Genomic DNA, 24,974 nt, shown 5'->3' on the forward strand with positions numbered 1-24,974 from the left:
GCACACTGTGCAACGATTCTGCCTTCGGCCGCTGTTTTCTCTTCCACAAATGCTACTTTGACAGCGATAAGGCACAATCCATCCTCAAGTTTGCCCAATCAAGGCTCTATTGGAGTGCAGCTCGACGGCGAGGGTGGAGCTGAAATGGTCGTTGTCGGTGGCCAAGACAGTGCCAATCATTATATTGAGCAAATAAGCGTCTTCAACTTGCGAAGCCTCAAGTGGACAGCAACCAACACATTGGGCAGAAGTTGTGGCGCCTATAGAAGCGTCGTGGCCCCCTTGTCGACTATCGATCCAGGTAAGCTTGGAATGGGAACGCCCGGTACACGGAGCGACAGCGATAGCCCCGAGGAAGACGCGCCATCCAGAAGCGGCGGTGCCTCTTCGATGCTGATATACTCAAATTATAACTTCCTAGATGTAAAGCTTGAGCTGCAGGTCAGACATTCGGATGGAACTTTGTCCGAAAGGACAATGCAGGGAGACTTTTCGCCGCCCGGCCTGCGGTTCCCCAATGGGGGTGTGATAAACAACCACTTTGTCGTAAGCGGGACGTTTCTAACATCTTCGAAACAAGAGTATGCGCTTTGGGCACTCGATCTACGAACCCTGAGCTGGGGCCGGATAGAGGCAGGCGGCAATATTTTCAGCCAAGGCAGCTGGAACAGAGGAATTTTGTGGAATCGCAGAAACACTTTCGTTATCCTGGGCAATCGAAAGCGAAGCCTTGTGGAAGACTATAATCACCGCCGGATCAACTTCTCCAATATATGCGTGGTGGAGTTGGAAGCTTTCGGAGTGTACGACAATCCGCGAAAGGTCGCACCCAGCTCAGGCTTCACATCTGTCAGTGAGCCCGGATATACAGACGGCCTTGATTTGAATGCAGGAGGGCGATTGCTGTCGCCTGCAGCAGCTGAGCTAGGCCAATTGGCTCTGGGCATGCGCGAATTGGCGGACATGGATTTCCTAGCCACACACGGCGAACGCATCCCTGTCAACTCTCATCTAATTGCACGTCGATGGGGGCCGTATTTTAATCAACTGCTTCGCGAAAGCACGATCGCACCCGAGAATGCGGATACCGCGACGCTTAGGCCCGTTGCCGGCATGCACCCTTCTCGAAATTCGAGCATAACCATAACACCGTCTATTAAGACCTCTTACTCGGCCGCTACGACCCTCACAAACAATACCATCACCTCCGACACCTCAACTGCCGCAGCATCTAGCATCGGACCACCAGACCCTGTTGCTCAACCTCCGGCTTTCAGGCCTCGCACGTTATACCTCCCGCATACGCATCTTACCCTACAGGCCTTGATACATTTTCTCTACACTTCCTCCTTACCTCCAGTGAACTCCTCCCTTTGCACGCCACAAATACTTTGTTCGCTTCTGCAACTTGCCCGACCTTATCACATCGACGGTCTTCTTGAGGCCATAATCGAGCGCCTGCACTTGATCCTCGACAACCGCAATACAGCTGCCATATTCAATGCCGCTGCCATGGCTGCAGGTGGAGGGTCCGGCGTAAACTTTATCGGAGCAAACGGCATTGCTACGAATGGCACTTCAAACGGGGTCGCTGATCCCGCGTCGATATCTTCAGCTGCTGCAGAACGGTCACTAGACCCAGGACTTCGTGCTCTCCGAATCAACACTGACGTCGAGACAAACCACGACGATGAAGTCAGCTCAGCTGTGTCGTCTGCAACGTCAGCATCGGCAAGCGATGCGGGAGACGGAAGCGGTATCAGTGGCGGGCGTGAGGTCTGGAATGGGGAGCTAAGTGCCGTCGTAGGACTACAAAAGCGCGGGTTGAGAGGGTTGATGGAGGGTCGGAGAGCAAGAGAAAGGGAAATTGGAAGAGGTAGCAGCAGAAGTAGGGATGACGGCGTGCCTCAGAATGGAGATGCCGTTGGCCTGGGCTTGATGGCGGGTGGATCGTGAGAGAAGTGTAAGACAGAACCAAAGAGCTGGCGGACAGAACACCACAAATTACGAGCAAGGAGAGCCATGGTCCTGGAGCTTGAAATCACACGACGCCTGACGCGATGCTACGTTGATGAGCAGATATGTTTGTGATTGACGGCCTGTTTATATTTAACTTCAAATTTGGGCTTGGAACATGAGGATTGCACGAATGATATCACACGGCATTGTTGGACGAAGAATTTCCGTTTGAGCGTTTCATTCTATACTTCTTCTGTTTATCTATCCTTCATTCACTGCTTGGCATGCTTTCTTTACTTTGCTCAATACAGGGCGGTGTTTGGTCTTTCTAGACGGACAGGACGGCGAAAGGGTGCACTTGCAATAGATTTCTGTCCCCAGTGGTTCCTACGCATCCTTCAGGCAACAAATGCATCCTCTGTACGTTATTTCCTCTTCATCCCTGTGTCCCTCGATACTTCGGTCTTTCTCGTGGAGTTTTCTCTTCCGTTTGGTCTCGACTGTTGCACCTCCCTTCGTCTTCGCGTTCGTGGATATAACACAACGAAAGGGCACAGCGCCTTGAATGAAGCACGTCTCGGGTCTGTCTCTGTGTAAAGCGGCTGCGCACTTGCTCCTGTTTCCTTGAAATGCTTTTAAGAACTTTTCACCACAGTCCCCCAATCTCTCACCCACCCCTCCTCACACCACTCTCGGGGTCGACCCTAGAATATGCCGGCGGCGGCGGCTGGAGCTCTGGCTCAGCCCTGTACATTCTCAGGGCGGTTTGCTTCTGCGTGTGCGGGCTCCGGCGTTGTGCTTGAGCTTGTACATTACGCATCTTGTGCTTGCGGTGGCGGACATAGAGTAATGCGAGGACGACCACGACGAGGAAGATGACAAAGGCGACAATGGCGCCGATGATGATGCGGTGGGGTGCGCAGTCGCGCATGTAGAGGTAGTCGGTGCAGTCGTAGGTTGTGTAGCGGCGGGCTAGTGTTTGAAGATTGGTTGGCGGCATCTTGGAGCGATGTGGGGTGGTATGGGCTCAGAAGGAGGATAGAGGTGCCTTGATCTGGAATATCATGTATAGCTGATCTTGTGTTGTGGAAAGGAACGGATCTGGTGGCGGTATGATGTGATGACCGTGGGGGAGCCGTCAAGGTATGTGTGCACCTAAGAGGATAGTAGGCCCAAAACAATCAGGCGTACTACGAACGTAAGCACGTAGATATAGACTGTTCAGTGATGTGGCAGTGGGTGTAGAAAGCCTCAAGCGACCCCAGCACTTCTTATTTACTCCAAACCACACCACAGCCCCTCATTCACGCCTAATAACAGCCTCATGACATTTCAACTGTGCCCTTAGGATTTTGCTGTGCCGGGTCCTGCGTGCGCCCCCGTGACCGCTTGCGGTTTGCTCCTGAGGCATATTGCCAGCGACTCAGCCTCGCCCGCTCAGTGTCAGCCTTGCGAGAATATCGCTTACCTCACTGCCACCGGTTTGACATTGTTTAATATCCGCAGCCTGCGGCACCGCCGAAGGCTTCCGAATAACAATTGCCCGCAACACGTGGCATCGTACAGGGTGGAGGCACAATACATAGTAGTCGTGTGGACGGCCGCGGTGCGGGCTGAAAGTAAGGCTAACTTGCTAACGTGAAGCTACTGCGCACAGGGCAATGCCTACAAGCATATATGAGATAAAGGCGGTACCTCGCACGAAAAGTTTTGCGGAGTTGTCGTGCGAATAAAAGGGCATTCAAAACGTAGGGCGTGCGCAAGCCCGTGCATGTTGTATGGAAAGGGCAAGCGTTCAGATCGTGACAGCCCCCAGATGGGAAGCGCTTCAAGTATGCTAAATAAAGCCAGCCGTCATCGCCATGACTACAGCAAATGCAAGCGCCTGTGCCGCCTTGAAACGCTTTGATCTTGGGTTTGTGCCAACTTCGTGCACACGTGTTCAACGACTATGGCAGTGGGTGTCCGCAACTTTTCGAGCTGGTCGAGCCTTGCTAGGAGCTTTTATTAGCATGCTTCGTATGCTAGTGATGGACTGAGCGAATTGGGGGTTTGGTGTAAACATGCACATGATCAGCCATCTGTCGCGTTCCGCACGAAAGTGGGGACAACAAGGCAGAAACACGATGGATCCCATGATAAGGGCGTCCCAAGTCTTGTCAAACGAAGACGAGACGCGTCAAATGATGATTGACTTCTTCGATTGCCAACACGAGCGAGTTTGATGAGCAAATATCATGAGAAACCAAACGGATAACGCGAAAAAATGCCGGCTAGCAAGCGTGAACGTTTGGTCAGGCAGAGCAATTGTTGCTAGTCGTACATGTGACACTTGGCTTATCTCAAGTAGAACCGTGAATGCATTTGCACCTCGAGCACGGTCACAAAGCGCATCTGAAGAAGAGAAGGCGAAAAGGAAAGTTGTGATGGAGGAAGAGTAGCCCACTACAGTCCCCAAGGCAATAATCGTACCCCATATGCTGAAGTGCCTGAGGCAATTCAGTGGCATCATCATTACATTGTCATTGTGATACATAATAAAGTTGATCTTCGAGAGGCATGGTGTAATCAGTGATGCGGGACCGCAAAAGGTGGCCTGTCCGTCGAACTTCAGTTCCAGACATACATAAGCTTTGCATGGTATCAGGCTCGCGGGCACCCCTGACATGCACAGAAGTGCCTTGCATGGCCAGTCAATCTGTACTTACAGGGAACCTATCATATACCACAGTGACTTGTGAACGCCCGTCTCCGAGCACGCTGACATTGCGATAGTCTGAAAAGGGGAGGTGGATGGTGAGGTGTTCTCCAAGCCCAACATGCGCGCAGACCCGTGTGGACAGGTGCAGTTGCCGAAAGAAGGTAACAGCCCCGACAGGTAGGCGCACTTCTCAGGAGAGTTGCAGATGACGCTTTGTTTCTCACAAGCTTCTTGGCTAAACCCGACTGACCCTATACCATGCGTGACGTATTCCCTGTTGCTTGTGTACGGCGAGGCACTATGATCACCAATCTGCACAGTCCAAGGCGTCCATGATCGTGAAGCCCGCATCATCTCGATAGAATTGTGCTCTTTGTTCCATCGCAGTCTTCCAAAACAGACTTGCGCTGGGATGCATCAAAAGTGTTGCAGGAGGCTGTGTCACCTTTGGCATGACATATCTCGTCAGTGGCAGCTCATAAGCAGGCATGCAAAGGCACGGCACGTACCAACATCGACTTCCAGCTTGCATTCTCATAAAGAAGAATCTCCGCCCACTCGTCGTCTAGGAGAGCCTCTTTCTTGTAGCGCATGTGAGCGAACATCTTCACAGTTCCCTCTTTACTTCGATGCACCCCTATCGCTCTTGTATGCAACGAGTCTGCCAGCTCGTTCGTAAGAACTGGGTTGAACCTCAGCAATGGCCAGTCGCCTAGTTGACCATTATGATGTGCAGGTTCAAGGAAGAGAGCGCGACGGATTGGTTTGGAAGTAGCAATCATGTCTCTGAAACGACGACAGATGCGCTGCGAAAGCAGAAGATCTTGCATGGGAAGCTGAAGTAGTATGGCCTCCAATATCTCGTAGGGTAGTTTCATGATAGTCGACTGCGCAGCACGTGCCTGATTTAGCTCGTCCGGGGCATGGAACCCGAGGGCATTGAGCGGCCGCAGAGCTAAGGGAAGGCGTTCAGCCGCTGACAGCGCATACTGGGCGTTTGAGCCGTTTACCGACATGGGACGGGGGCTGTACTAAATGCGAAAGTGACACAGGGCACTCATAAATATTTGTGATGCTGTTTTGGATGCTTAGAGCGAGTTGCATTCGAGAAGCGGGGTTTGTGAGTAAAGTGATATTGAGCCGGCGGCGAAGGCGTGCGCTAAGCCCCTTTGAGCTGTGGCCTGGCCTTGCCTGAGTGCTACAGCGCGCTGGCAGGAACAACGTGGCGTGCTTGATATTTAGTTATTATACTCAATGCGGTATTGATTCTAGATGTATTTTGAAGACTTCATAATTTTGGCTCCCGAACGACATTGTGACCAACGTTTGGGAAAAGCCCGTCTGCAGTGCAACGCGATGGGCCCAGGTGGAAGACTAGACAAACCGTAGTGCAAAAGGAAAGAAAATATGATTTACTATGACACCTTCTCACAGTAGGACACCAGAACTTGCCTCATGCGTTGACGAGCTTTAGACGAGCTGGGTGTGTTCCATATGCTTCCACTTGAGTTTGACGTTGACTCTCGATTCACTTCGTCCAGAAGGTCCCCCAAGAGATTCAAAGTCATCTCGAAAATCGGAGTTTATTGGCAGGCTTACATGTCGTATCGCGGAAAGGCTGAATTTCGCTGGTTGAGAAGCCTATTCTCGGTATAAAGTAGGCAGTGATCATCCCATCGAGAGTCCGAGCTCGTAAGCGGACATGTCCGGCAGAGATATAGAGTTGACACAAAAGGCACGAGGCCACCGAGAAGGTGCAACGCTTGTGCAACATCTTCAGTCCGCCATCGGGTGTCCTCTTGTGCTGGAAGCCAATGAATGACAGCTATGGAGAATGGTTCGTCTCGTACTCAAGTTGGTAGTATGGTATGAAGATGCAGCTTTGAACAATTACCGGTATCGGGGAGACGGAAGTGGCATGATGAGCCCGGAACAAATCGGGTACCCGCATACACGGGCGGCTGTAACCAGCGGGAGGCACAATCAATATAGTGCTGCGTTCAAGCCTTGTTCAACTTGCAAAGGAAATATCCGCCTCCTTTTGCGGACCCTTCCTCACTCGGTAGGACAAACAGCGCATCAGCCAGCACGATCGCCCTAAGCCCCGAAGCCCAGTTCTTGTCCACTTGCAACACGCCGGCAAGCATCAGATTGAGATAAACAGCGTCTGTGCCCATTTCGTGCGAGCCTGTCCATTCAACCTCGACCCTAGGTCCAATAGATGAAAATCCATATGGCGGTAGCTACCATGCAGCTCCATGGTTGGAAATTCTGCTGCTGCTCGTAAGCACGTTCTATATCTCAGGGTTACCGCCTTCGAAGTGTCGCTAGGTATTCGTCCACTTGTAGTATGTATGGTGAGGCTCTCGCTTTCTCTTCCTCGAGCGCGACTGCTCAACCTCTGATCGTAAACTCAAATTTACCGCCTTTCTCGCTCGAGCTCTATGTTAACCGACGCTATTGCTGCGGACCAGAAGCTGAACGTCTACCAGGGTCTACCATGGTTGGGTGGAAATGGTGGACGTTTGAAGATGACTTCGTCATTCGGGGTAGTATCTCTGACCACAGGTTTGGCATCCTCGAGTTGAGGGTATTGGCTCAGCCCCTTCTCCAGCATCTGAAATGTCTGACCGTAGGCTTTGGATGGTACTGCATCTGGGTCGACGATAAGCATCATCGGGTCTATAGGGGGCGCTCTAGGAATCGAGGTGCTATTGTCTGGGGGCTGAACGAAGTATTCCACGTCTTTCGATAGGCTTGGAGTGTCGGTGCCTTGACTTCCTGTGTCGCCAAAGCGCTCGGCGAGTATTTTGCGAAGCACTCGTTCGACCTGCTCATCGCTCGGGCCTTGCGAAGCCTGTTGTTGTTCGAGGAAGAGCACACGCTCATGCAAAGCACGGAATGCAGCCTCAGATCGACGTAGAAAATCCTGGCTGAACTGGTCAGCATGGGAGTATTCCGTTGCCTGTGGTTCTACACACTACCATTGGGCAATTTGCTCGAACGATCGATTGATTTGGTGGACTGTGTAATTCCAAGACATGTTGGACGGGAGAGATCAACAGCGAGAGAAGAGAGAGTAGTAGTAGTAAAAATTGGGAACCGAGCGCTAGAAGCGTCTAGTACGCCATAAATGTAGGTAGCAGTGAAGCAGATGACACCGAAGAGGGTAAGTCTTCGTCAGCTAGCATGGGGGAGCGCTTGGTCAAGTATAATCAGGACGGCGCAAGGATTCCACCTGGATGGTAGCTGCCGTGCTGCCGTATGCATGTGTGGAGACGTGAGCGCCATGAGCCCTGTCAGGGTGTGGGTCGCCCGCTAGAGAATACATACATAGTATGTACATGGGACACGGTGAACAAGGCCAACCCGACCCTGAGTGTCAGCGGGCAGACAGGGAGCAGCGAGGGCTAGGCGAACAGTATCTGTTCCAGCAAGCTTGCATGGGAAAGCGGCAATGCCATGGCTGCCAACAACCATTGGAAGGGTTCAGAAGGATGCAGAGGGACTGCAGCAATCAAGCACAGACATGCTGCACAAACCACGGGATCTGCGAGATGTAATTACGTCGAGGTTCGCTCGTTGGTTCCGAGGCCAACTGTCGAAGGCGACGTGTGAAGGAGCCAACAGCGGAGCGCTGCGTTGTGTACACAAGGCAGGCGCCTGTAGTGTGGTTTCTTCTGCTCGTACCAGGCACAACAGCGCCGGCAACGCCAGGTCTTGGGCAGCTAAATTGCGCTTCCGCGGGGGGGAAGACAGCCGTCCCGCGCGGCCACTCGCTGATGTTGTGCGGCGGCAGGCGGATGCGAGGGATGATACACGAGCAGGGTGAGTGGTGGGCGTACCACCTGCATGTTGCCCATGGCGCTCAGACGCGCGCCACGTTCGATCGCGATCGATGCCTCTTAGCTCTCAACGCGCCCCCACCACCTTCTATTATTGTAGCGTCACCGTTGTCGGGCAGTCGACCAGACGATGCAGCATCATGTCGCTGTCCGACGCGGGTTGGCATGTCCATGGCCGGCTCCGTGGACGAAACCAAGTCACCGCTCACGTGTCCAAAGCCGTAAGGCACCTCGATATTATCCGACGCTATAGCTTGCGGCAACCATTCCTATTGACGGCTCCTGCTGCCCACTTACAGCACACCCTTCGTGATCGGTGAGGCAGACGCATGGTTACGAGACACGACGTTCACCGTCTTTACTCTTGCACACCACTCGTCTTGGATGTATTATTTCGTCGTCTTCTTGTCGACTGTGAACTGTCCGTGAACTGTCCGTGAACTGTCCGTGAACTGGCCATGCCCCCCATTCTGTTCTGTCCATCGATCGGTCATCGAGCGCCTGCGTTGCGCGACTTACTATACGTTGACATGGTGGTACGCGTTTTGAAGCGTGCCGACTCGATTGAGAGACGAGGAGCAGTGTCCGAGGACTCCACAGCTTCATCCGCGCAACCCCCGCTCCTTCGCGTCTTTGTTGCTGGCACACGTACGCACTATGCGGGTTCTCACTCACCTTCTGGATGCATGCCCCCACATCGCGCCTCAGCTTCGGGTCCCTCAGAATATCCCGGACGTCTGGCCGATAGCTCTAGTCTGGTACGGACTGGATCATAACCCACCACGGCACGAGCCTAAAGCATCCGAGGATCCGCTTGCAGATCATCATGTGTAGTAACACATCGACCGCTGCAATACCTGCACGCCAAAACATCTTCGAGGAATCATGGATCCGTGGTCTACCATCCGGAATCAAAGCGAAAGGTTTAGTGTCAAAATCGAAATAGCTACAAACTGAGCTCGCAGCGCGCATTTGAAACAGATCACCGCGTGCGCGACTATCCAAGCTTTACGCTAAACCTACCCTTGGATCGTCAAAATGTTCCTTCGAGCGATCTTCTTCCTGCAGGCAGCATGGGCTTTCCCCCAGAGTGGACGGTAGATTATCTGCTCTGGCTATATCAGTCATATTATTCATGACTTAATGTACAGGGTTGAAGACCCTAATTCTCCGCTGGTCAAGGAGGCTCTGACTAATCCCGAAGTATATGAGTCCCTGACTCGCAATGAGCCCCGCCCAGGCTTGGGTCTACGGAGTCCAATCGATAAAGTGTTCCACACGAAAAAGGGCAAGAAGTGTGGTGCAGCGACAGGTTGTCCATCGTGGGAAGGCGAAGTGGGTGCTCGGCCGACCCACCAAGCACATCACAGCTGACACAGGAGAAAGGTCCGGGAACTGAACGGCCAGGAGTATTGCTTATACTGCCACAACGCGCCTTGGGGCTCATATCAATGGCTACCGAAAGTGAGAAGCCTTGAGGAGTGCCAAAAGCAGTGCCAAAAGCAGTGCCACGACCACAAGCTCGACTCCAATGGACTTACTTACTATCCCTCCAAACAAGCTTGCTCCGTCGTTTACTCCAAGGATGCCGCCCCATACATTTTCGATAACGGAGTATAGGAATTTGGGGCTATTCCCGTCAAATCAAGCAGTAGGTAACTAGCCACGTCGAAAGACCACAACAGCTGATCATGCATGAATATGCAGTGGCTTTCAATGAGGGAATGCTTTTCCCCTCCCCGGGTCTGGTGACCAGGTTCATGACTTCGGGGACAAGAAGGAATATCAATTTGAGCTGTCTTGCCGCAATCAGTTCAAAGGTTCTCGCCCAGCACTTGGATCGGTGAAGAACGTAAATGAGTGCGGTGAACGATGTGGAGCCGACAACAACTGTCATGGGTTCCTTTACTATCAGACCCCGTTCCCGGGTGGACGTTTAGATGGAGCTCGAAACTGTGATCTGGTCATGAGTGAGATCAACGATGGAGACTGGGTACCGTTGTACGAACCCAATCAATATCTCGCTGGTCTACGTGTAAAGGTGAGTGCAAGCGCTTCTCGCGGCGCGTATCGCCTGACAATATCCACAGAGTGCAGATTGTGGAGACAAAGGGTTTTGTCGAGATGAATGTGGCATAAAGAACAAGCGAGGCAAAGTCTAGAGAAATTGGTTAGGACAACTGATCAGTGGAAGTCACTCAGAATTCGCCTCTGGTATCATTGACAGTCGTACCGTATCCCGTGGGGACGTATCAGCCTCTTCTTATTGTATGACCACTATGACGTTCATCGTTATTGCCATATTAGTCTTCTTCTTAGCAAACGTAGACTAGTATCTAACATATGCAAACTAGTAAATCTTGTGAGACATAGCTTTCCTTATGCTAAGCGCACTGCTAGGGAACAGTTGTTTGCTTCATCTGCAGCTTCAAGCCGTTTAGTCGATCTGCACGTTAACGACCCTGATCACGCTGGATATTGCGAGAGCAAAGAATACGGTGTCATCCATGTACTCACAGCCCTAGTTGCGCCACTATCGGAAGTCTCCCGGCTCTTGCAGGATCTGTATCACTCTCGATGATGTCGATCGCCTTATCCGTATGCATCCACGATTGCATTAGGTTAGCTCTTCCGCTGTCTGGCCTGAACACTCAGCTCTCCTTGACTCAATCATAAGTCGCGGAAAGTCAAGGTGAAGACCTTGCGCCACAAAAGCAACTTCCTACGCCCCACCAGCGTCGATGGTAAAGTCCGATCACTATGACATGTCTTCCACAACTTTCTCTGCTGAATTACTTCTTTGCCGAATGTCAGGCAAGTTTCGCGAGAAACCCGTATTAACTCGATCGCCGATCACGACTCCTCCTTGGAATCTGCACCTCGCTTACCCAAGAAGTGGTACGATTGCTGACCGTTTAACAGGACCGTCTCTACGAACCTTGAACATTTATTTGGATATGCACGCCGATTTGTTCGTCTACGGTTCATAGCAGACAACCTTATCGCCCACGCGGCACTGCCACGTGCATAGCACCAACCTTCGGCTTTGAATCAACAACCCCGTCATCTTCTGCCATAACGTACAAATGCGACATGGAACCACTTGAGCGCCGCCGGAACTATCCTCCCGTCACTCAACGATTCGCTTGTTCAGCCGGCTGAGCTGGGTTATTCTGGCTCTCCGGAACCCTGAAGTCGCCAACACTTCGCTTACCTTACGGATATCTGTCGTTGGTTCCTGAGGGTCCACACGTCCGAGTCACGTCCACTTGGTCCAACCTGTCGGTTTTCGAAGGCGTCGTCGAAGGCTCGGCTGGTGTTTCCGAGCGGTAGTTCGTTATTACCGCTAGCCGCAAGAGTGAGAATTGCCCGGCTGATGAGTCATGTGTTGGGGTTAGGCGTGGGGGTTTGTGCGCCAAATGTCTGAAACTTGCCCTGAGGTCGGCAGTGAGGATTTCGCAAGAAATAATTCGCGCAATTGGCTATCAGTGGAGTTGAAATTCGAAGCAGCTTGACCTCGCTATGCGGTTAGCTATTGGCCACTTGTTACTCCACCAACGTTACAGGCATCACGCTATGCGGACTTCAGTTCACCCAGATCATATCATTGGCTATGTCAGCCCAAAATTATCGTTTCAATTGCCGACTATCAGGGTAAATAGGCTCTGCATAGAACAATTGAAGCTGGCTAATAATGGTGGAAAAGTACTCATTTGTCATGGAGTAGCTCATCCAATGATTCTGCGAATCGATGTCGATTGTTTCCACAACTATTGTGGAACATAGGGTCTTTTGTTATTATTAAAGTAGTGAATGGCTCTCTCAGATTAGTTGACAGATCTCCGTTACTGCATTACCTCTGTCAAAACTAAACCACCAATTAAATACGTAGCGACAATCATGATCACGACAAGACCTTCGCTTTTCTTATATGGGCGGGTGGCCGCAGAACTCATTGGAAACGATAAGAAGTCGCGATTGGAGAAGCTCGCAACATAATCGCATTGAAGAGCTCACGTCCCACATCTGACTGTACGATCAGATAAAGTAGCATTATTACAAGGTTTGTGGGTCAAAAGACCGAAGTTTGCGTTCCATGCTACGTTGAATCACTCCACACCTTGTCATATACATCGGATGTGCAATAATAAGCTGCTGAGCACGGCGCGCACGGCGCAGTTTAGGCTCTTCAATTCAAACAGACGTCAAAGATGGGGGAGCAACTAATTAACATTTCTGTGTGACGTAAAGTTTCATCCCCTTGTGAACGTCGTCGTGAACCGGTCATTGTTTAGTCTTTCTCTCCGCCACAAACCTTCGGAGTAGGAGAAGAAAAGACTTTTGCACAAATGGTCGTACAATACGTGGTATGTCAGGATCCAACGTACTGGACCGTGTAAGCCGTCACGGCCGGATCTTGAAGTGCTCTGAACGGGCATAGTATATCCTGTCGAATACACAGTGCGCAGCCTCCAGGCCAAGTTTTTTTGATTCCTGAGCCATGCGCATATACCTATGTCATTGGACCGCAAGTATAAAAGTATCGTTATCAAGGCCACAGTGCGTGTAGTAGGGATGGAACGCTTCACATTTTCACTGCAGCTTGTCCCCATGACACCATGATTGCTCCAGTTTAGTATTCACACTATCCGTCAATTTAAATATACACAACGAATTTGGGAGCGAACAGGCGACTCCATCCAACGCTTAACGGTGGACCTTTATCTGTACAGCTCTATCGCGTCCAAGATAACGTTCGGCTCGAGGTAAGTGTCTCCAGAGCTTCCACTGGCTACACTGATCGTGATAGTGTTGCTACCACTGACCAGGTTGCCAGAGGGGATAGCGAAGTCGTATACTTCACCGAATCCGCGATAAGCACCCCTTGTAACACCACGGGAGTCGATTTTGGTAGGTGCTGCTGGCGTTGCGGGACTGTAGCTGTTGATGACAGCGCTCGGCCTGCCACCCGCGAAAGACAGGGTGGTGGCGACGCGAAGGGTAGCAGCACCGGAGGCTTGCGCAGACGTAAGAGTAAACTTGATAGTAAGCGGTGTGTTGACGTCCTTGAAAAGTGCCATGGGTACGTCGGTGAGTGAGCTTGAGCCAACAGTGTAGGTGAGAGGACCCCAAGACGACATGCGCGAATCGGACGGGTGCATGCGAAGGAACTTGTCTGCATTCCTAAAGCCTGTAGGCTGACCATCGTATTCGCCGATCTTGAAGAGTGTGGTGTGGGAGGGGAGCGAGCCGCTGATGTTTGCCGTGGTGGCTTTGCCTGCGCTGACGGTCACAGAGCTAGAAGCGAGCTTGTACTCACCCTGGTAGAACACCTGAGTGTAGGTACCGGGCTTGATAGGAGGCGAAGTAAACTTGCCCGAGGAATCGGCGTAGACCCAGTATTGGTCGTTTGCGTTGTACCAGTGAATAACCTTCTGAAGTCCGCTTGTACCACCGGTGGCAGTTCCGGTAACTGTGCCTCGACCGCTAGGCGCGACATATCCGGAGATTCCCAAGTCGGCGAAGAATGTGGTGTCCATCGTCTTTCCGGATGGGATGCCGGAACGAGAGAATTGTAGACCATATGGGCCGTGCAAACCCATGCGGTAGTTCTCAGTCTGAACATGGCCGGAGTTCATATAAAAGTAAAGGTTGGTGGAGTCTCCAGCATTGTTTGAATCAATATCACGGAAGAAGGGGCCGCCAGAGCTTCGCTCGTACGAGTAAGAGTTCAGCAGCATGCACGCGTGAACTGCGTCGTCGTCGCGGTAGACACAGTGAGTGTAATCGTCAATGAAGCGCTCGCTGGAGTAAAACTTGGAGCGAGTCTGCCCGTTGACTACGTAAACATCGCTGCCTTCGACGGTGGAAGAGGATCCGGCGGTGGTGGAGACAGAGCCGAAGGGGTATTCGAGCGGAAGCTTTGAAGGCTGAAGGCGCGCAATAAAGCGTAGCTCTCCTACACTCGGTTCGGAAGCGGTGTTGGTAGCCATCCAGATTGTTGAATCCCCCGATCTGATGACAATGTAATGTGTAAGAGTCGAGGTCGTGCAAGTGATCTTCGCATATTGGCCTGAGTCCCCATCAGCGATTGCTCAGCAGGTCCATCATGGCGATATGACGTTTTAGCATCGAGTCGAAGGAACTTACTATTGACGATAGTGCTGGAGACCGTTGCGGTGCCGAGACCAGACGAGATGTGTGTACCAGTGCTCTGATACTGGAACTCTTCACCCCGGAACAAGATCGAGGTAATGTCGCAGGAATTCTTATTCACCGTGACCTTGAAAGCATTGTCTGAACCCGCGTCCACAACGATGTCGTTGCCAGACGTTGTGATACCGAAAGCAGCTAGTGCGGAGGATGAGAAAGCGAAGGTCGCCAGCAGCACGCTTTGGAGGAACATGATGGATGAGACGCCAGCGGTACAAAGCTGTGAAGATCCTTAACCCACGATAGCGTCCGGGCATAATATAGTCTCTCGTCATGTTGCAATTCTGGTAAGGGCCATTGTAGCTCGGCGCCAATTCTACCGTTTCCCCTTCATTTCCGCGCTGGCCACCTCTGCCCGAGCCACACAAATGTCGCCAGCATCACGTGTGTGTATAATATGTACGGGGGTTTGAGCCTGGAGAGTCAGTCCGCGCAAATATTGCACCGAAAACTTACCAGGGAGCTGTGCAGCTGTAGCTTGAACCCCCGGTTTTGCTCTTTCTGTATATGTTTGGTAATATGGGGTGCCGGAACCGAGCACGTTGTTCCGTGGGAGATACCGAACGATAAATCCGGGGTGCAGTTGTCAAGCAATGGTAGTGGCGGAACATTATCCTACTCGAAGTAAGGTAGCACTATATTGCGCTTGGCGTGGGCACTAGGCTTGTCATGTGTGCTTCAGATGATGGCGCCCATGTCAGGTACAATGTACCAATCTCTCGCTTAGCGCGCATAGTATTAAGGTGTTACAGATAGTATGAGAAGCAAAGAGGGAAGCAAATGTTCTCCGATAAGGGCTTGGGAAGGCCTTATAACAAGTCTGAGAAAAGAAACAACAGCAGCAAGCTCGTCATGGTGATTCAACAAGTCGAAGATGTTTATAGAGACAACCCAGTATTACGATTTCAAACATCATCCAAAGTAGCTACCAGGATCGGTGAGCGCCATCCGTAGAGCACGCGCGTGCGGACTGCTTCGGGCCATTTGAGAGCGAGAAGATCGTCGAATTTGGAACGTTCGTAAGGCGTACTACGCCCTAGAGGTGGATAATGCGGGGAACCGGAGAAGATGGGGTACATGCGTCGTAAAGCCGGTCGATCTCGCATCAATCGTCCTCGCATCCGGGGCATTCGTTCTTGTACAGCGGATGGACCTCGACTTCTCGGCACCAGAGAGCCCAAGGGCGATGAACGGTACCTTGGTTCGACTCCCATGCATCATGTGCTTCTCTATCGCTCAGATATTTCAGGTCACCTTCAGCCTTCACCTTCGCAGACTTTATCTTTCCTCCTTCGACATCGATTTTACCCTCAACGATATGACCGAAATGCGCGTTACGGATTGTAAGTGCAGTCGTCTGTGCTTGAGCAGCTTCTTTCGTGTAAATCGCTTGGTAAACGACTTCCTCAATCCCGTGCGCAAGTGTAGTGAAGCCATGGCCTTGCATCAAGACCGCAGCATAGTTAGGTTCTTTATCAGGCTCCTGTGACCCCCCAATCTGGGCGGGGAGGGCTGATCGAACTTTTGAGTAGATGAAGCCTGCGGAGGTCGCCGGTTTGAAGGCAGCTGAGAGGGATGCACCAAGCTGTGAGTCTCGAACGAGAAGATCGTGTTTTGCCCCGCTCGGGTAGTGGGAGGAGATATCCCATACAGGAACATTCGAACCTAGCCATATACATTAGGCACGGATACGATGATATAGAGATGGAATTGAGAGCTCGCTTACCTAGAAAGCCAGCCATGTGCGTTGATGCCTTCAATGGAACACCGCTGATGCAGTATGGCAACACTTCAGAGCAGTGACTATGAACGACCGCGTTCACGCTTGGCTAGGAGATTGGCGTTCAATAAGCAAGTGCTTAGTATTGGTTTCGCGCAAGGCAGACTCACGAATCGCTTGTAGATTTCGCTGTGAATATGTCGCTCAAGGTAGCCTTTCTTCGCATTCTTCTCGACCGCAGTAGCATCATCAACTTGGTACTCGACTAGGTCATCAGGAGTGGACACTAGAGCCGGAGGCATGTCGCAAGGCATCCAGAATGTTGCGGGGTTGTCAGGCGATCGCACAGATACGTGTCCGTATGCGTCGAGTACTTTATTCTGGTGGAGGATATGGGAGGCGGTTACCAAACCCTTGAACAGGTCTTCAAGGCCAACCTTTTCGCGTTTTGGGAAGTAGCCGGCTGACATTGTGGGGGTTTGTGATATGCTTTGTTAGAGGCATGGTGAGCTGGATGACCCCGCTGTTGTTGTGGTTGCGCAGTCGCGGCTGCTCGATGACGTTTCAGGGTCCAGTCCGTTCGCTTGACAGTCGCGGAGATGATTCGGACCTGTGGTCAGCCCTGTGTGGGTTCATAAACACTTACGTACTGTTGGATTTGAACTTTATTGCAATGTTCATTGTGCACTCAAGCGATTAACTCCCAGTAGAGTCCCCCCGCATCAATCTCGCGCTCTACGTTCCCCACGCCAAGTTGGCCCCTCCCTTGGCTTCCGGAGCTATACATTGATGTACCAACATTTGAAGTTTATGGGAACAAGTGGAACGCTTCCATACTTAAGAAGGACCGAAACCGTACAAGCCCCACGTATACTCTGCGATATCCGCTGTGCTCAATCTGCCAATGCCTTTTCGATACTCCACAAGCAAGGCATACTATGGTAGGTAGAATTGATTCAGGTCGTAATGATGCAAGCTTTCTCTGTCCACCGATACGCAGCTATTAGCGGTAAATTTTACGATAACTACCAAGACTAATCCCCACATATGCTCGACATTCCTCTTTCCCTTCTTGGCCAGCCTCGATGCCTCTAGCGCAGACCGTATCCGTGCACCCGTGCCCTGCATGAACATCGCGACCCGCACGTGGAAGCTGCAGGAAAAACGCGTCGATCGACACACTGAGCCCGTTACTTACATCAACATGAAACTGCTCAAACGCGTTGTTCGCACATCCATATTGCCATGTCGTGTTGAAATCTGCATGTCGGAAACTGTGGAGCATGCAGAGCGCTAGGTTGGAACGGTTGTCCACCGGTTCATCCGACTAGCTAGAGGAGCCCGAGTGGCGCAGGTCAATACATGTTCGGCCCAATAGTGAAGACTGTGGTGGTGATGACGCTATACTGTGTAAACACTTTATGGCAGGATTCACGCGCGAAGCCCTGGCACAGGGCGGCATTCTTATCGCCTTGAGGGATCGGCACAGACACGGCACAGATACAGGATCGTCAACACCAGTGACGCAGTCATCCGTTGAGACGGGCAAGCATCGGTGCGAATGGCTCTGTCACGATATCGACATGGCTATCTCGTTGGATGGCACAGAGGGGAGGTGGTATCGAGGATATGCCGAATCATTATCTGAAAATGCTGGTACAAAGTAAATAGAGTTGACAAGGCCGGCACAAACAACCGGCCGTGGGAGAGACGCCGATATCTTCAACCCCAGATATCTTGGAAAAACACCGGTAGAAGCTCCGATGAGAAGTAGTAGGAAATGTGTTGAGGTCCGCCTCATAGTACACCACCAATGCCTCCCCTCCCTCCGTCTATGACCGGGCTCCTCCATGCCGTGCTCGGTTGGGTACGCAAGATAGAAGGTAGAAAGGCCAATGCTGGCCTCTTATTCGACGTGATAATCGCCGCACTCGAAGGATATCATAATCTGAAGTGCAGGTTGCTGTGATTTGCTGCGAACAACAGCGGTATGGGAAGGGACAATCGGATCGTCATGGTGACGAGTCAAGCGATGAAATGGACGAGCGAGCTTATACCTCCACCTTCTTCTCGTTGAGGACCTTGGGTCGGAAAACGGCGTCCTGTCCTGACATGCGTCGCGCAAGGGCGCGGTCCAGTTTTGCGCCGAGCGCGAGCTTGCTCATGTTGTCTGTCTTCTCGTTGTTGAGCATGTAGCGTTGTTGCACAAGGCGCTTGTCTTCGAGACGCTCAAAGCCTTCGTTCCACGACTTGATCTCTTGTGCTTTTGGGTCGCCGGCGGTCGATGAGGCTGTCGAAAGGTGTGAGGGCGCGACCGAGGGAGTGAGAGTGGGTGCGGTGCTGTAGGTCGACATGCGTGTTGAGGCGCGGTTGCCAGTAGACTGTGGGTTCTTTGCGTCAGAGGGTTGCGACATGGAGGGCAATGTTAAACAGCACGGCAGGATCGAGGAAGCAGTAGTGTTTATTGGCAGGAAGTAACAAAGTAGCTCAGATAGATGCTACCCGAGAATAGGGGACCGGTCTGAAACGGCGAGAAGACGTAAGAATAGTGGGACTACTTACGCTGGCCAGGATGGGCCGGGAAGACTCGAGAGATTGGGTCATGGTGACTGTGTAGTGACAGGGTGCGTGGGTGTGTTTCGACGGATGGAGGGCGGTCTTATTGCGCCCACAAAAACACTCTGCGCTTGGTCGCGTGGAAAGGGAGACAAAGGCGCAGAGGACGGGCTGGTGGACGAGTCGTGGCAGCAGGAGGCGGGAGAAAAGTCGGTGCTCTGGCTAAGGTTTCACGGCCGTCCAAGGGAGCGGATCGGCAAGGGGGGTGACGAAGAAGGCGTGAGCAGCGAGCAGCAGCGGAACAAGTGCGAGGCAGGGGCGCTAGCGGCGCAGCAGGAGCTCGATGCAGGCGTGGGCGTGAGACGTGTTCTGGCCAGCGTGCGTACTGTGGGTTTGGGGGAGTCAACGACGACTTTCTAGTGCTGCTTCGCGGCGGGAGCAGCGGCTCTTTGGCTGTGTTCAGACGCACTCTGAAACGGGCCCTGAGCGCACGGCTCTCCTGTTTGGCAGCACCGCGTCGCCCGCGTGCGGTCCTTGTATCCGGACAGCCACAGCGCCGCTGGTGACGGCGATGCTGGCCTCAGCAAATGCACGCGCGCCCCACGCCATTGCCACGTTGTGCGGACATGCCCCCGCAGCCGTCGCCTTATCCGCACCGCCCGTGTCGTTGCCTGCATTTACAACAGTGCAAACTACATGGCCTCTGTCTTGCTTCACTCCGCTGTGCCTTTGCGCCCGCTCCTTTTGAAGCTGTCCATCAACAACGGCTCCCCCCGCTCAAGCCGGACTCCGCAGCCACGTGAGAATCTGGAGATAATATGCGTATGCAGCTAAGGTTTAGCACAAGTGTGGTGGCACGGCTGATGACCCGCAGAGACCAGCCATTATCGGAGAAGACATCTGCTGGACATGGCAACGTTTGACGGTTGCAGTAATTGACATCAATTGTGTGCTATGGGACGCCCGCCTCGTCAGACACTTGCCGCCGGGCCTTGTGCCAACTTCCCGCCGTCTCGAATCGCACATGGCTGGCACATGGCTTTCTTGAGACATGGCCGTTTGCAGCGTGAGAAAGGGTTTTGCTAACGCATGCGGCCTCGCAAATCTGATACAAATGCATCACCCTCCGACCCTCTACGTATGCCCTCCTGCCTGTTGGCCGCACCTGCACAGAGGAGCCTGCAATGCTTGCTCCATGCACTCGCCGGTCTCTGCAAGCCTTGTCTTGCCCTGTAGTACGACACTCTGGGGCAGCAATGACATTCGCATCCATCTCCGGCTTACCTACAGGGCTGCGGTAGGGCCGTGCATGCCACGTTGCTGACACGTGGGTGTGAAAGAACATGCATACCCGCAGTGCCGATCCCACCACTTCCCAGCGCTTGGGCCCGGCTGAGACGCATGTTTGCTCGGGAAACGACCGCCCTGACCTCTGATTCGCAACGTGTTGGAAGCTTACCACTTGCCTGTCGCTCGTGTGCTGATCATCTCGCAGACAAGCTCACCTGCCACGTGGATGAGGGTTCACGCCCGGACGTGCAGCCGTTCTTGCAACACATGTCTGGGATTCGCCTCAGTCTAATCTACCTACTACAAATTACCGACGCTGTATCCCCGATGGTTTGCTGGTTCGGCCTTCCCCAGCTATTGCTGTGGGCTAGTCTGGATACGGCGCTGCTTTGTCGTGTCCAAGATCTCACTGCGTCAGAGGTCAGCATTTGAGCTGTGTTCATGTGAATTAATGATTAGGACTCTTGGTCTGAGGGCTTTTGGTTTCCGCTTCCTCGGTCGATTGAAGGCAGAGACGTTCATCGTGGCTGTCTCAACAATTCCATCCCGGGCCCTTGATCGACCTGCTTGTACGCCTGTGCGTACGATGTGTTCGAGAAGAATACGCCGCTTCGCTAGAAACCGGCACTGCCAATATCGTCATCAATCCAGCCACGTCTCGTAGGCCTACCGGGTGAAGACGAAAGCCATTTACAAGCATGAGTTAATCGAGCTTGATTGTCCTTTCCAGGTCAACTTAGGCTACGATGAGTCTTCAAAAGCTTGGCTTGATACTGTACGGCGTACGGTCGATGTTCGCATCTACGTGAGCGCATGAGTCTAGCTTTGGCCTCAGGTGCGGCCATTGTCCCCGGGGCTCCACCCTCTGGCGGAGGAGTCTTTAGTCACCCAGAAAGGACCATCAATAACGTGAGAATCTGTTTCTGGGAAGCAATCGCTTGTGTGAGTTTTCCTGCAGCCATCTCTTGTGTATTTACTCCGTCTTTGCTCTCAGTGTCAATACATACGACCATAGGACACTGAAAACTAGGCTTCCCGTCCGCTCAGCCATATATAAGCAGTGTACCGGCGGATTAGTAGTTGCGTGGGTGACCAGCAGCGAATACCCGCTGTTGTATGTTTTTGTCCTGGAGTTTTTGTGGGCCTTTTAGGTGGACGGCGCTCTCCTGAGCGCGACAGTGCACAACCAAATGAAGTATGCGACTTGCATATAGAAACAGAATTGGTGAAGCATATCGCGCATATCTCAGCTGTTGTAATTCTTTGTTTTGGCGGGTCGTGAGGTGATGATGCATGCCTCTATGTTCCAGGTCTCTGTGCCTGTTAGAAATCGAAAACTACTTCGTCCAAGGGGTACTCGGCGTATGTAACCACACACCGCGGGCCAGTTTATGGATGGAACTGTTTCTAAAGACTGGAAGGTAAAGATAGAAGGCATATATATATATATATGATACAAAGTACAAGAATCTATCTACAACGCCATGCAATGCTCATCTACCCATATTATATACAACATAAAATTTACAATACACTCATACACTACGCTTCCTCCTTGACCACCTCCTCACACCTTCCACACAGCTCTTCTTCTTCCTTTTTCTGATACCGCCAACACCTTGGACACTTCTCCGCTAGCGCCTGATGCACAACCACGGTCCCATTCCATCCCTTCTCTTCATCAGCTACGAAGACCTCTTCTTCCGCGTACATTTTCGCGGACTTTGTTCTCTTCTCAGCGCTCCAACCCATTTCGACGCCGCTGACAACGAACAAGCCCGCCAGCTCATTGCGTTGGGTAGGACTCAAGTGTTCCGTCGAAGCATTCGGCTCAGTCCCGCCCACAGCTTTAGAGAAGTGGCTCTCGAACCACAGGCAGGATTGCCCCTCGCCAGAATGAATGGCAACGGCGGACTCGAGCGAAGAACCGAGCTTCTTGTTGGCGCGAAGGCGCTCTTGCGCTGCCTTTACAGCTGTGTTGATACGATCGATGTATATTTGCGTTTCGGTCAGGAAATTCTGGGTTTCTGGCTTTGCGCGTGGCAGTGGTATCCAAACCGCTCGGGCGGGGTGTATACTGTTCTTCTTGAGCGCATCGGGCGCGTAGTCCCAGACCTCCTCGACGAGCAGTGGGCAGACAGGTGCGAGCATCTGAAGCAGCTCGTAGAAGATGAGGCCTATCACTTTTTGCAGTTCCTGGCAGTCTGCTCTACGGCCTGTGTAGATGCGGTCTTTGAGCGTCTCAAAGTAGAAGGCAGAGAGATCGTTGGTGATGTATTTGTTGATCAGATTGACGCCTTTGAAAAACTCGTATTTGGTGTAGTAGTTGTGGACGTCGTGGCTTACTCTGGTGAGACGATGCACTGCGAGCCTGTCCACGAGGCTCTGGAGTGGTGCTTGCGAGGCTCCGAGATCATGTTGTCCAACGAGCTTGTTGCGAACATCACCGAAAGAGCTGTAGAGAGGTGGACAGGATGGCAGAGACAGCACGCCGAGAAGCCACTTGAAGGTGACTCTGTACTTATGTAGAGCTTGGTTGACAGACATGAGGACAGGCTGGCCAATAGTGACATCTCTCATGTAGTCGCTACTGGCGACCCAGAGCCTCAGTGCATCAGTTCCCATAGCATCGTACGTGGGAGCCGCGCCCTTGGATTCCGCTTCCTTGACACCTTTCTGTTTCTTCCGCTTGACTGGAGGTAACAGCTCGCCGGACATGATCTGGGCAGGTTCGATGACGTTACCCAAACTCTTGCTCATCTTTCGACCATCTGAATCGAGCGTGAAACCATGCGTGATGAGAGTCTTGTAAGGCGCTTTGGCCGCACCACTCTCGAAAGGCTGAGTGGCAACATGTGTGAGAAGAGATGACTGAAACCATCCGCGATGCTGGTCAGTGCCTTCGAAATACACATCAGCGACAGGCCGATCATTTCGAGAAGGAAGCATTGTCCATGAAGTTCCGCTATCGAACCACACATCCATTGTGTCCCTCCCGCGCACATAGGACCCATTGAGGTGCTGAGGCTTCCACGCGGGGTCGTCTTGAGCATCTGTCCACCAGGCACTAATACCGCGCTCTTCAATGACACTGATGATATGCTGGATCGTCTCTGCGTCCATAGCGGCGTCCAATTGACCGTCTTCGAGAACTCTGTAGAGAGCAGGAATCGGAACGCCCCAAGCGCGCTGACGCGAGATGCACCATTGGCTACGCCCTTGGATGAAGCTTTCCAACCGAGAACGACCGGTTTCAGGCATGAAGTTGACGTCTTGAATGGCAGTCATAGCACCAACTTTGATGTTGTCGACGTTAGCAAACCACTGCGCTGTTGCTCGCACAATGACTGGTTGCTTCGTTCTCCAATCGATGGGATACTTATGGCGATAATTGTGCTTCGCTCTCAACAGACCTTGCTTGTCTAAGTAGTTGAGAACAGCATTGCTACCAGTCTTCTTGATGTTTGAAACAGCTAAGCCTTCGAGGAGCTCAGGTTGCTCAGGAAAAGCTTCTTTCGTAAATGCCCCAGCGTCATCCACAGGAGCAAATGCTTCGATACCAAGTGCGCTACAGGCGTGGTAGTCCTCCATACCATGTCCCGGAGCCACATGAACAAGTCCAGTCCCAGAGGAGTCCGTTACAAAGTCCGCATGAAGAACCGGCTGCAGTCCATTCGCCTTCTGAAAGGGGTTTTCGTAGCTAAGCTGGCCCCCTAGATCTGACCCACGCAATTCAGCGAGAACAACTTCCAAACTACGACCAAGCATCTTCTGGTATTCCTCCACACGAGACGTTGCGATGATAACCTTCTCATTGTTGTTCTCAGGATCCTGAACGACACTGTACAGCATGTCGTTGTGCACCGCGATAGCTCGGTTCGCAGGGAGAGTCCAAGGTGTCGTCGTCCAAATGACCACGCTGACCGGATCAGTAATGCCCGAGAGGGCGCCCTCCTGCAACTCCTTCGTCACATGAACCGGGAACCGTACGAAAGCCGCCAACGACTTGTGGTTCTCATCGTACTCCAGCTCTGCCTCCGCGAGTGCAGTGCGCGATGACGGCGACCAGTACACGGGCTTGAACTGGCGATAGATCAGGCCAGCCTCGAACATTTTCTTGAACACCTCCAACTGCCGGATTTCGAAGCCCTTCTCCATCGTCTTGTAGGCATTGTCCCAATCGCCCATAACAGCCCATTCCTTGAAACCCTTCATCTGCTTCTCTACCGTCTCTGTAGCCAACTGTGTCGCCGCCTCCCGCACGCTTACAGGATCCGTCTGCGCAAGATCTTTCTTCTGCGCCTGCAGCGCCTTGATCTCAATAGGGAGACCGTGGCAGTCCCAGCCCGGGATGTAGCTCACTTTCTTGCCTTGGCCGACTTGGAACCGACAGATGAGGTCTTTCGTGATCTTGTTCAGCGCATGACCGACGTGCAGCGGTCCATTGGCGTATGGTGGCCCATCATGTAGCGTGAACGCGGCAGGCTTTTCTCCATCGGTGTCGGGTGCTGAGCGCGAGCTCTGTTGCCAGGCATAGTGCTCATCGGTGCATCGGCGGAGGTATTCGGCGGTGGACGCGGGCAATGGACGTGGCGGGAAGGTCGATTTTGGGAGGCGGAGCGTGGACGACCATGACGCGCGTAGAAGTCGCGTCGGGGCTACCATAGTAGCATCCTGGGCGGGGCTGTTG

At 52.5% G+C, this 24,974-nt stretch overlaps 6 protein-coding genes across 6 annotated transcripts; 1 reads left to right on the forward strand and 5 right to left on the reverse strand.

The window, feature by feature from the left end:
- Nucleotides 1–390: 390 nt before the first annotated feature.
- On the forward strand, nt 391–1,956 carry N0V89_002973 (uncharacterized protein; the record flags this gene model as incomplete). Its single annotated transcript, XM_056211777.1, has 1 exon — nt 391–1,956. The coding sequence occupies one exon, from the start codon at nt 391–393 to the stop codon at nt 1,954–1,956; it is 1,566 nt and encodes a 521-aa protein (XP_056075250.1).
- A 5,189-nt stretch (nt 1,957–7,145) lies between these two features.
- N0V89_002974 (uncharacterized protein) lies at nt 7,146–7,647 on the reverse strand (the record flags this gene model as incomplete). Its single annotated transcript, XM_056211778.1, has 2 exons — nt 7,146–7,598; nt 7,642–7,647. The coding sequence occupies 2 exons, from the start codon at nt 7,645–7,647 to the stop codon at nt 7,146–7,148; spliced, it is 459 nt and encodes a 152-aa protein (XP_056075251.1).
- Nucleotides 7,648–13,226: 5,579 nt separating this feature from the next.
- Nucleotides 13,227–14,911, reverse strand: ASD1 (aspartate-semialdehyde dehydrogenase-like protein; the record flags this gene model as incomplete). The annotated part of the gene is made up of 2 exons (XM_056211779.1): nt 13,227–14,578; nt 14,656–14,911. 2 exons carry the CDS (start codon nt 14,909–14,911, stop codon nt 13,227–13,229), a joined length of 1,608 nt encoding a protein of 535 aa, XP_056075252.1.
- A 912-nt stretch (nt 14,912–15,823) lies between these two features.
- On the reverse strand, nt 15,824–16,908 carry N0V89_002976 (uncharacterized protein; the record flags this gene model as incomplete). The annotated part of the gene is made up of 3 exons (XM_056211780.1): nt 15,824–16,383; nt 16,445–16,547; nt 16,609–16,908. The coding sequence occupies 3 exons, from the start codon at nt 16,906–16,908 to the stop codon at nt 15,824–15,826; spliced, it is 963 nt and encodes a 320-aa protein (XP_056075253.1).
- Nucleotides 16,909–18,489: 1,581 nt separating this feature from the next.
- On the reverse strand, nt 18,490–19,042 carry N0V89_002977 (uncharacterized protein; the record flags this gene model as incomplete). Its single annotated transcript, XM_056211781.1, has 2 exons — nt 18,490–18,819; nt 19,001–19,042. The coding sequence occupies 2 exons, from the start codon at nt 19,040–19,042 to the stop codon at nt 18,490–18,492; spliced, it is 372 nt and encodes a 123-aa protein (XP_056075254.1).
- A 2,784-nt stretch (nt 19,043–21,826) lies between these two features.
- Nucleotides 21,827–24,949, reverse strand: ISM1 (isoleucine-tRNA ligase; the record flags this gene model as incomplete). Its single annotated transcript, XM_056211782.1, has 1 exon — nt 21,827–24,949. One exon carries the CDS (start codon nt 24,947–24,949, stop codon nt 21,827–21,829), a length of 3,123 nt encoding a protein of 1,040 aa, XP_056075255.1.
- Between the last annotated feature and the right edge of the window lie 25 nt (nt 24,950–24,974).

The sequence above is a fragment of the Didymosphaeria variabile genome, assembly GCF_027946475.1.
Source record: "Didymosphaeria variabile strain IMI 356815 chromosome Unknown scaffold_2, whole genome shotgun sequence".
Taxonomy (NCBI): domain Eukaryota; kingdom Fungi; phylum Ascomycota; class Dothideomycetes; order Pleosporales; family Didymosphaeriaceae; genus Didymosphaeria; species Didymosphaeria variabile.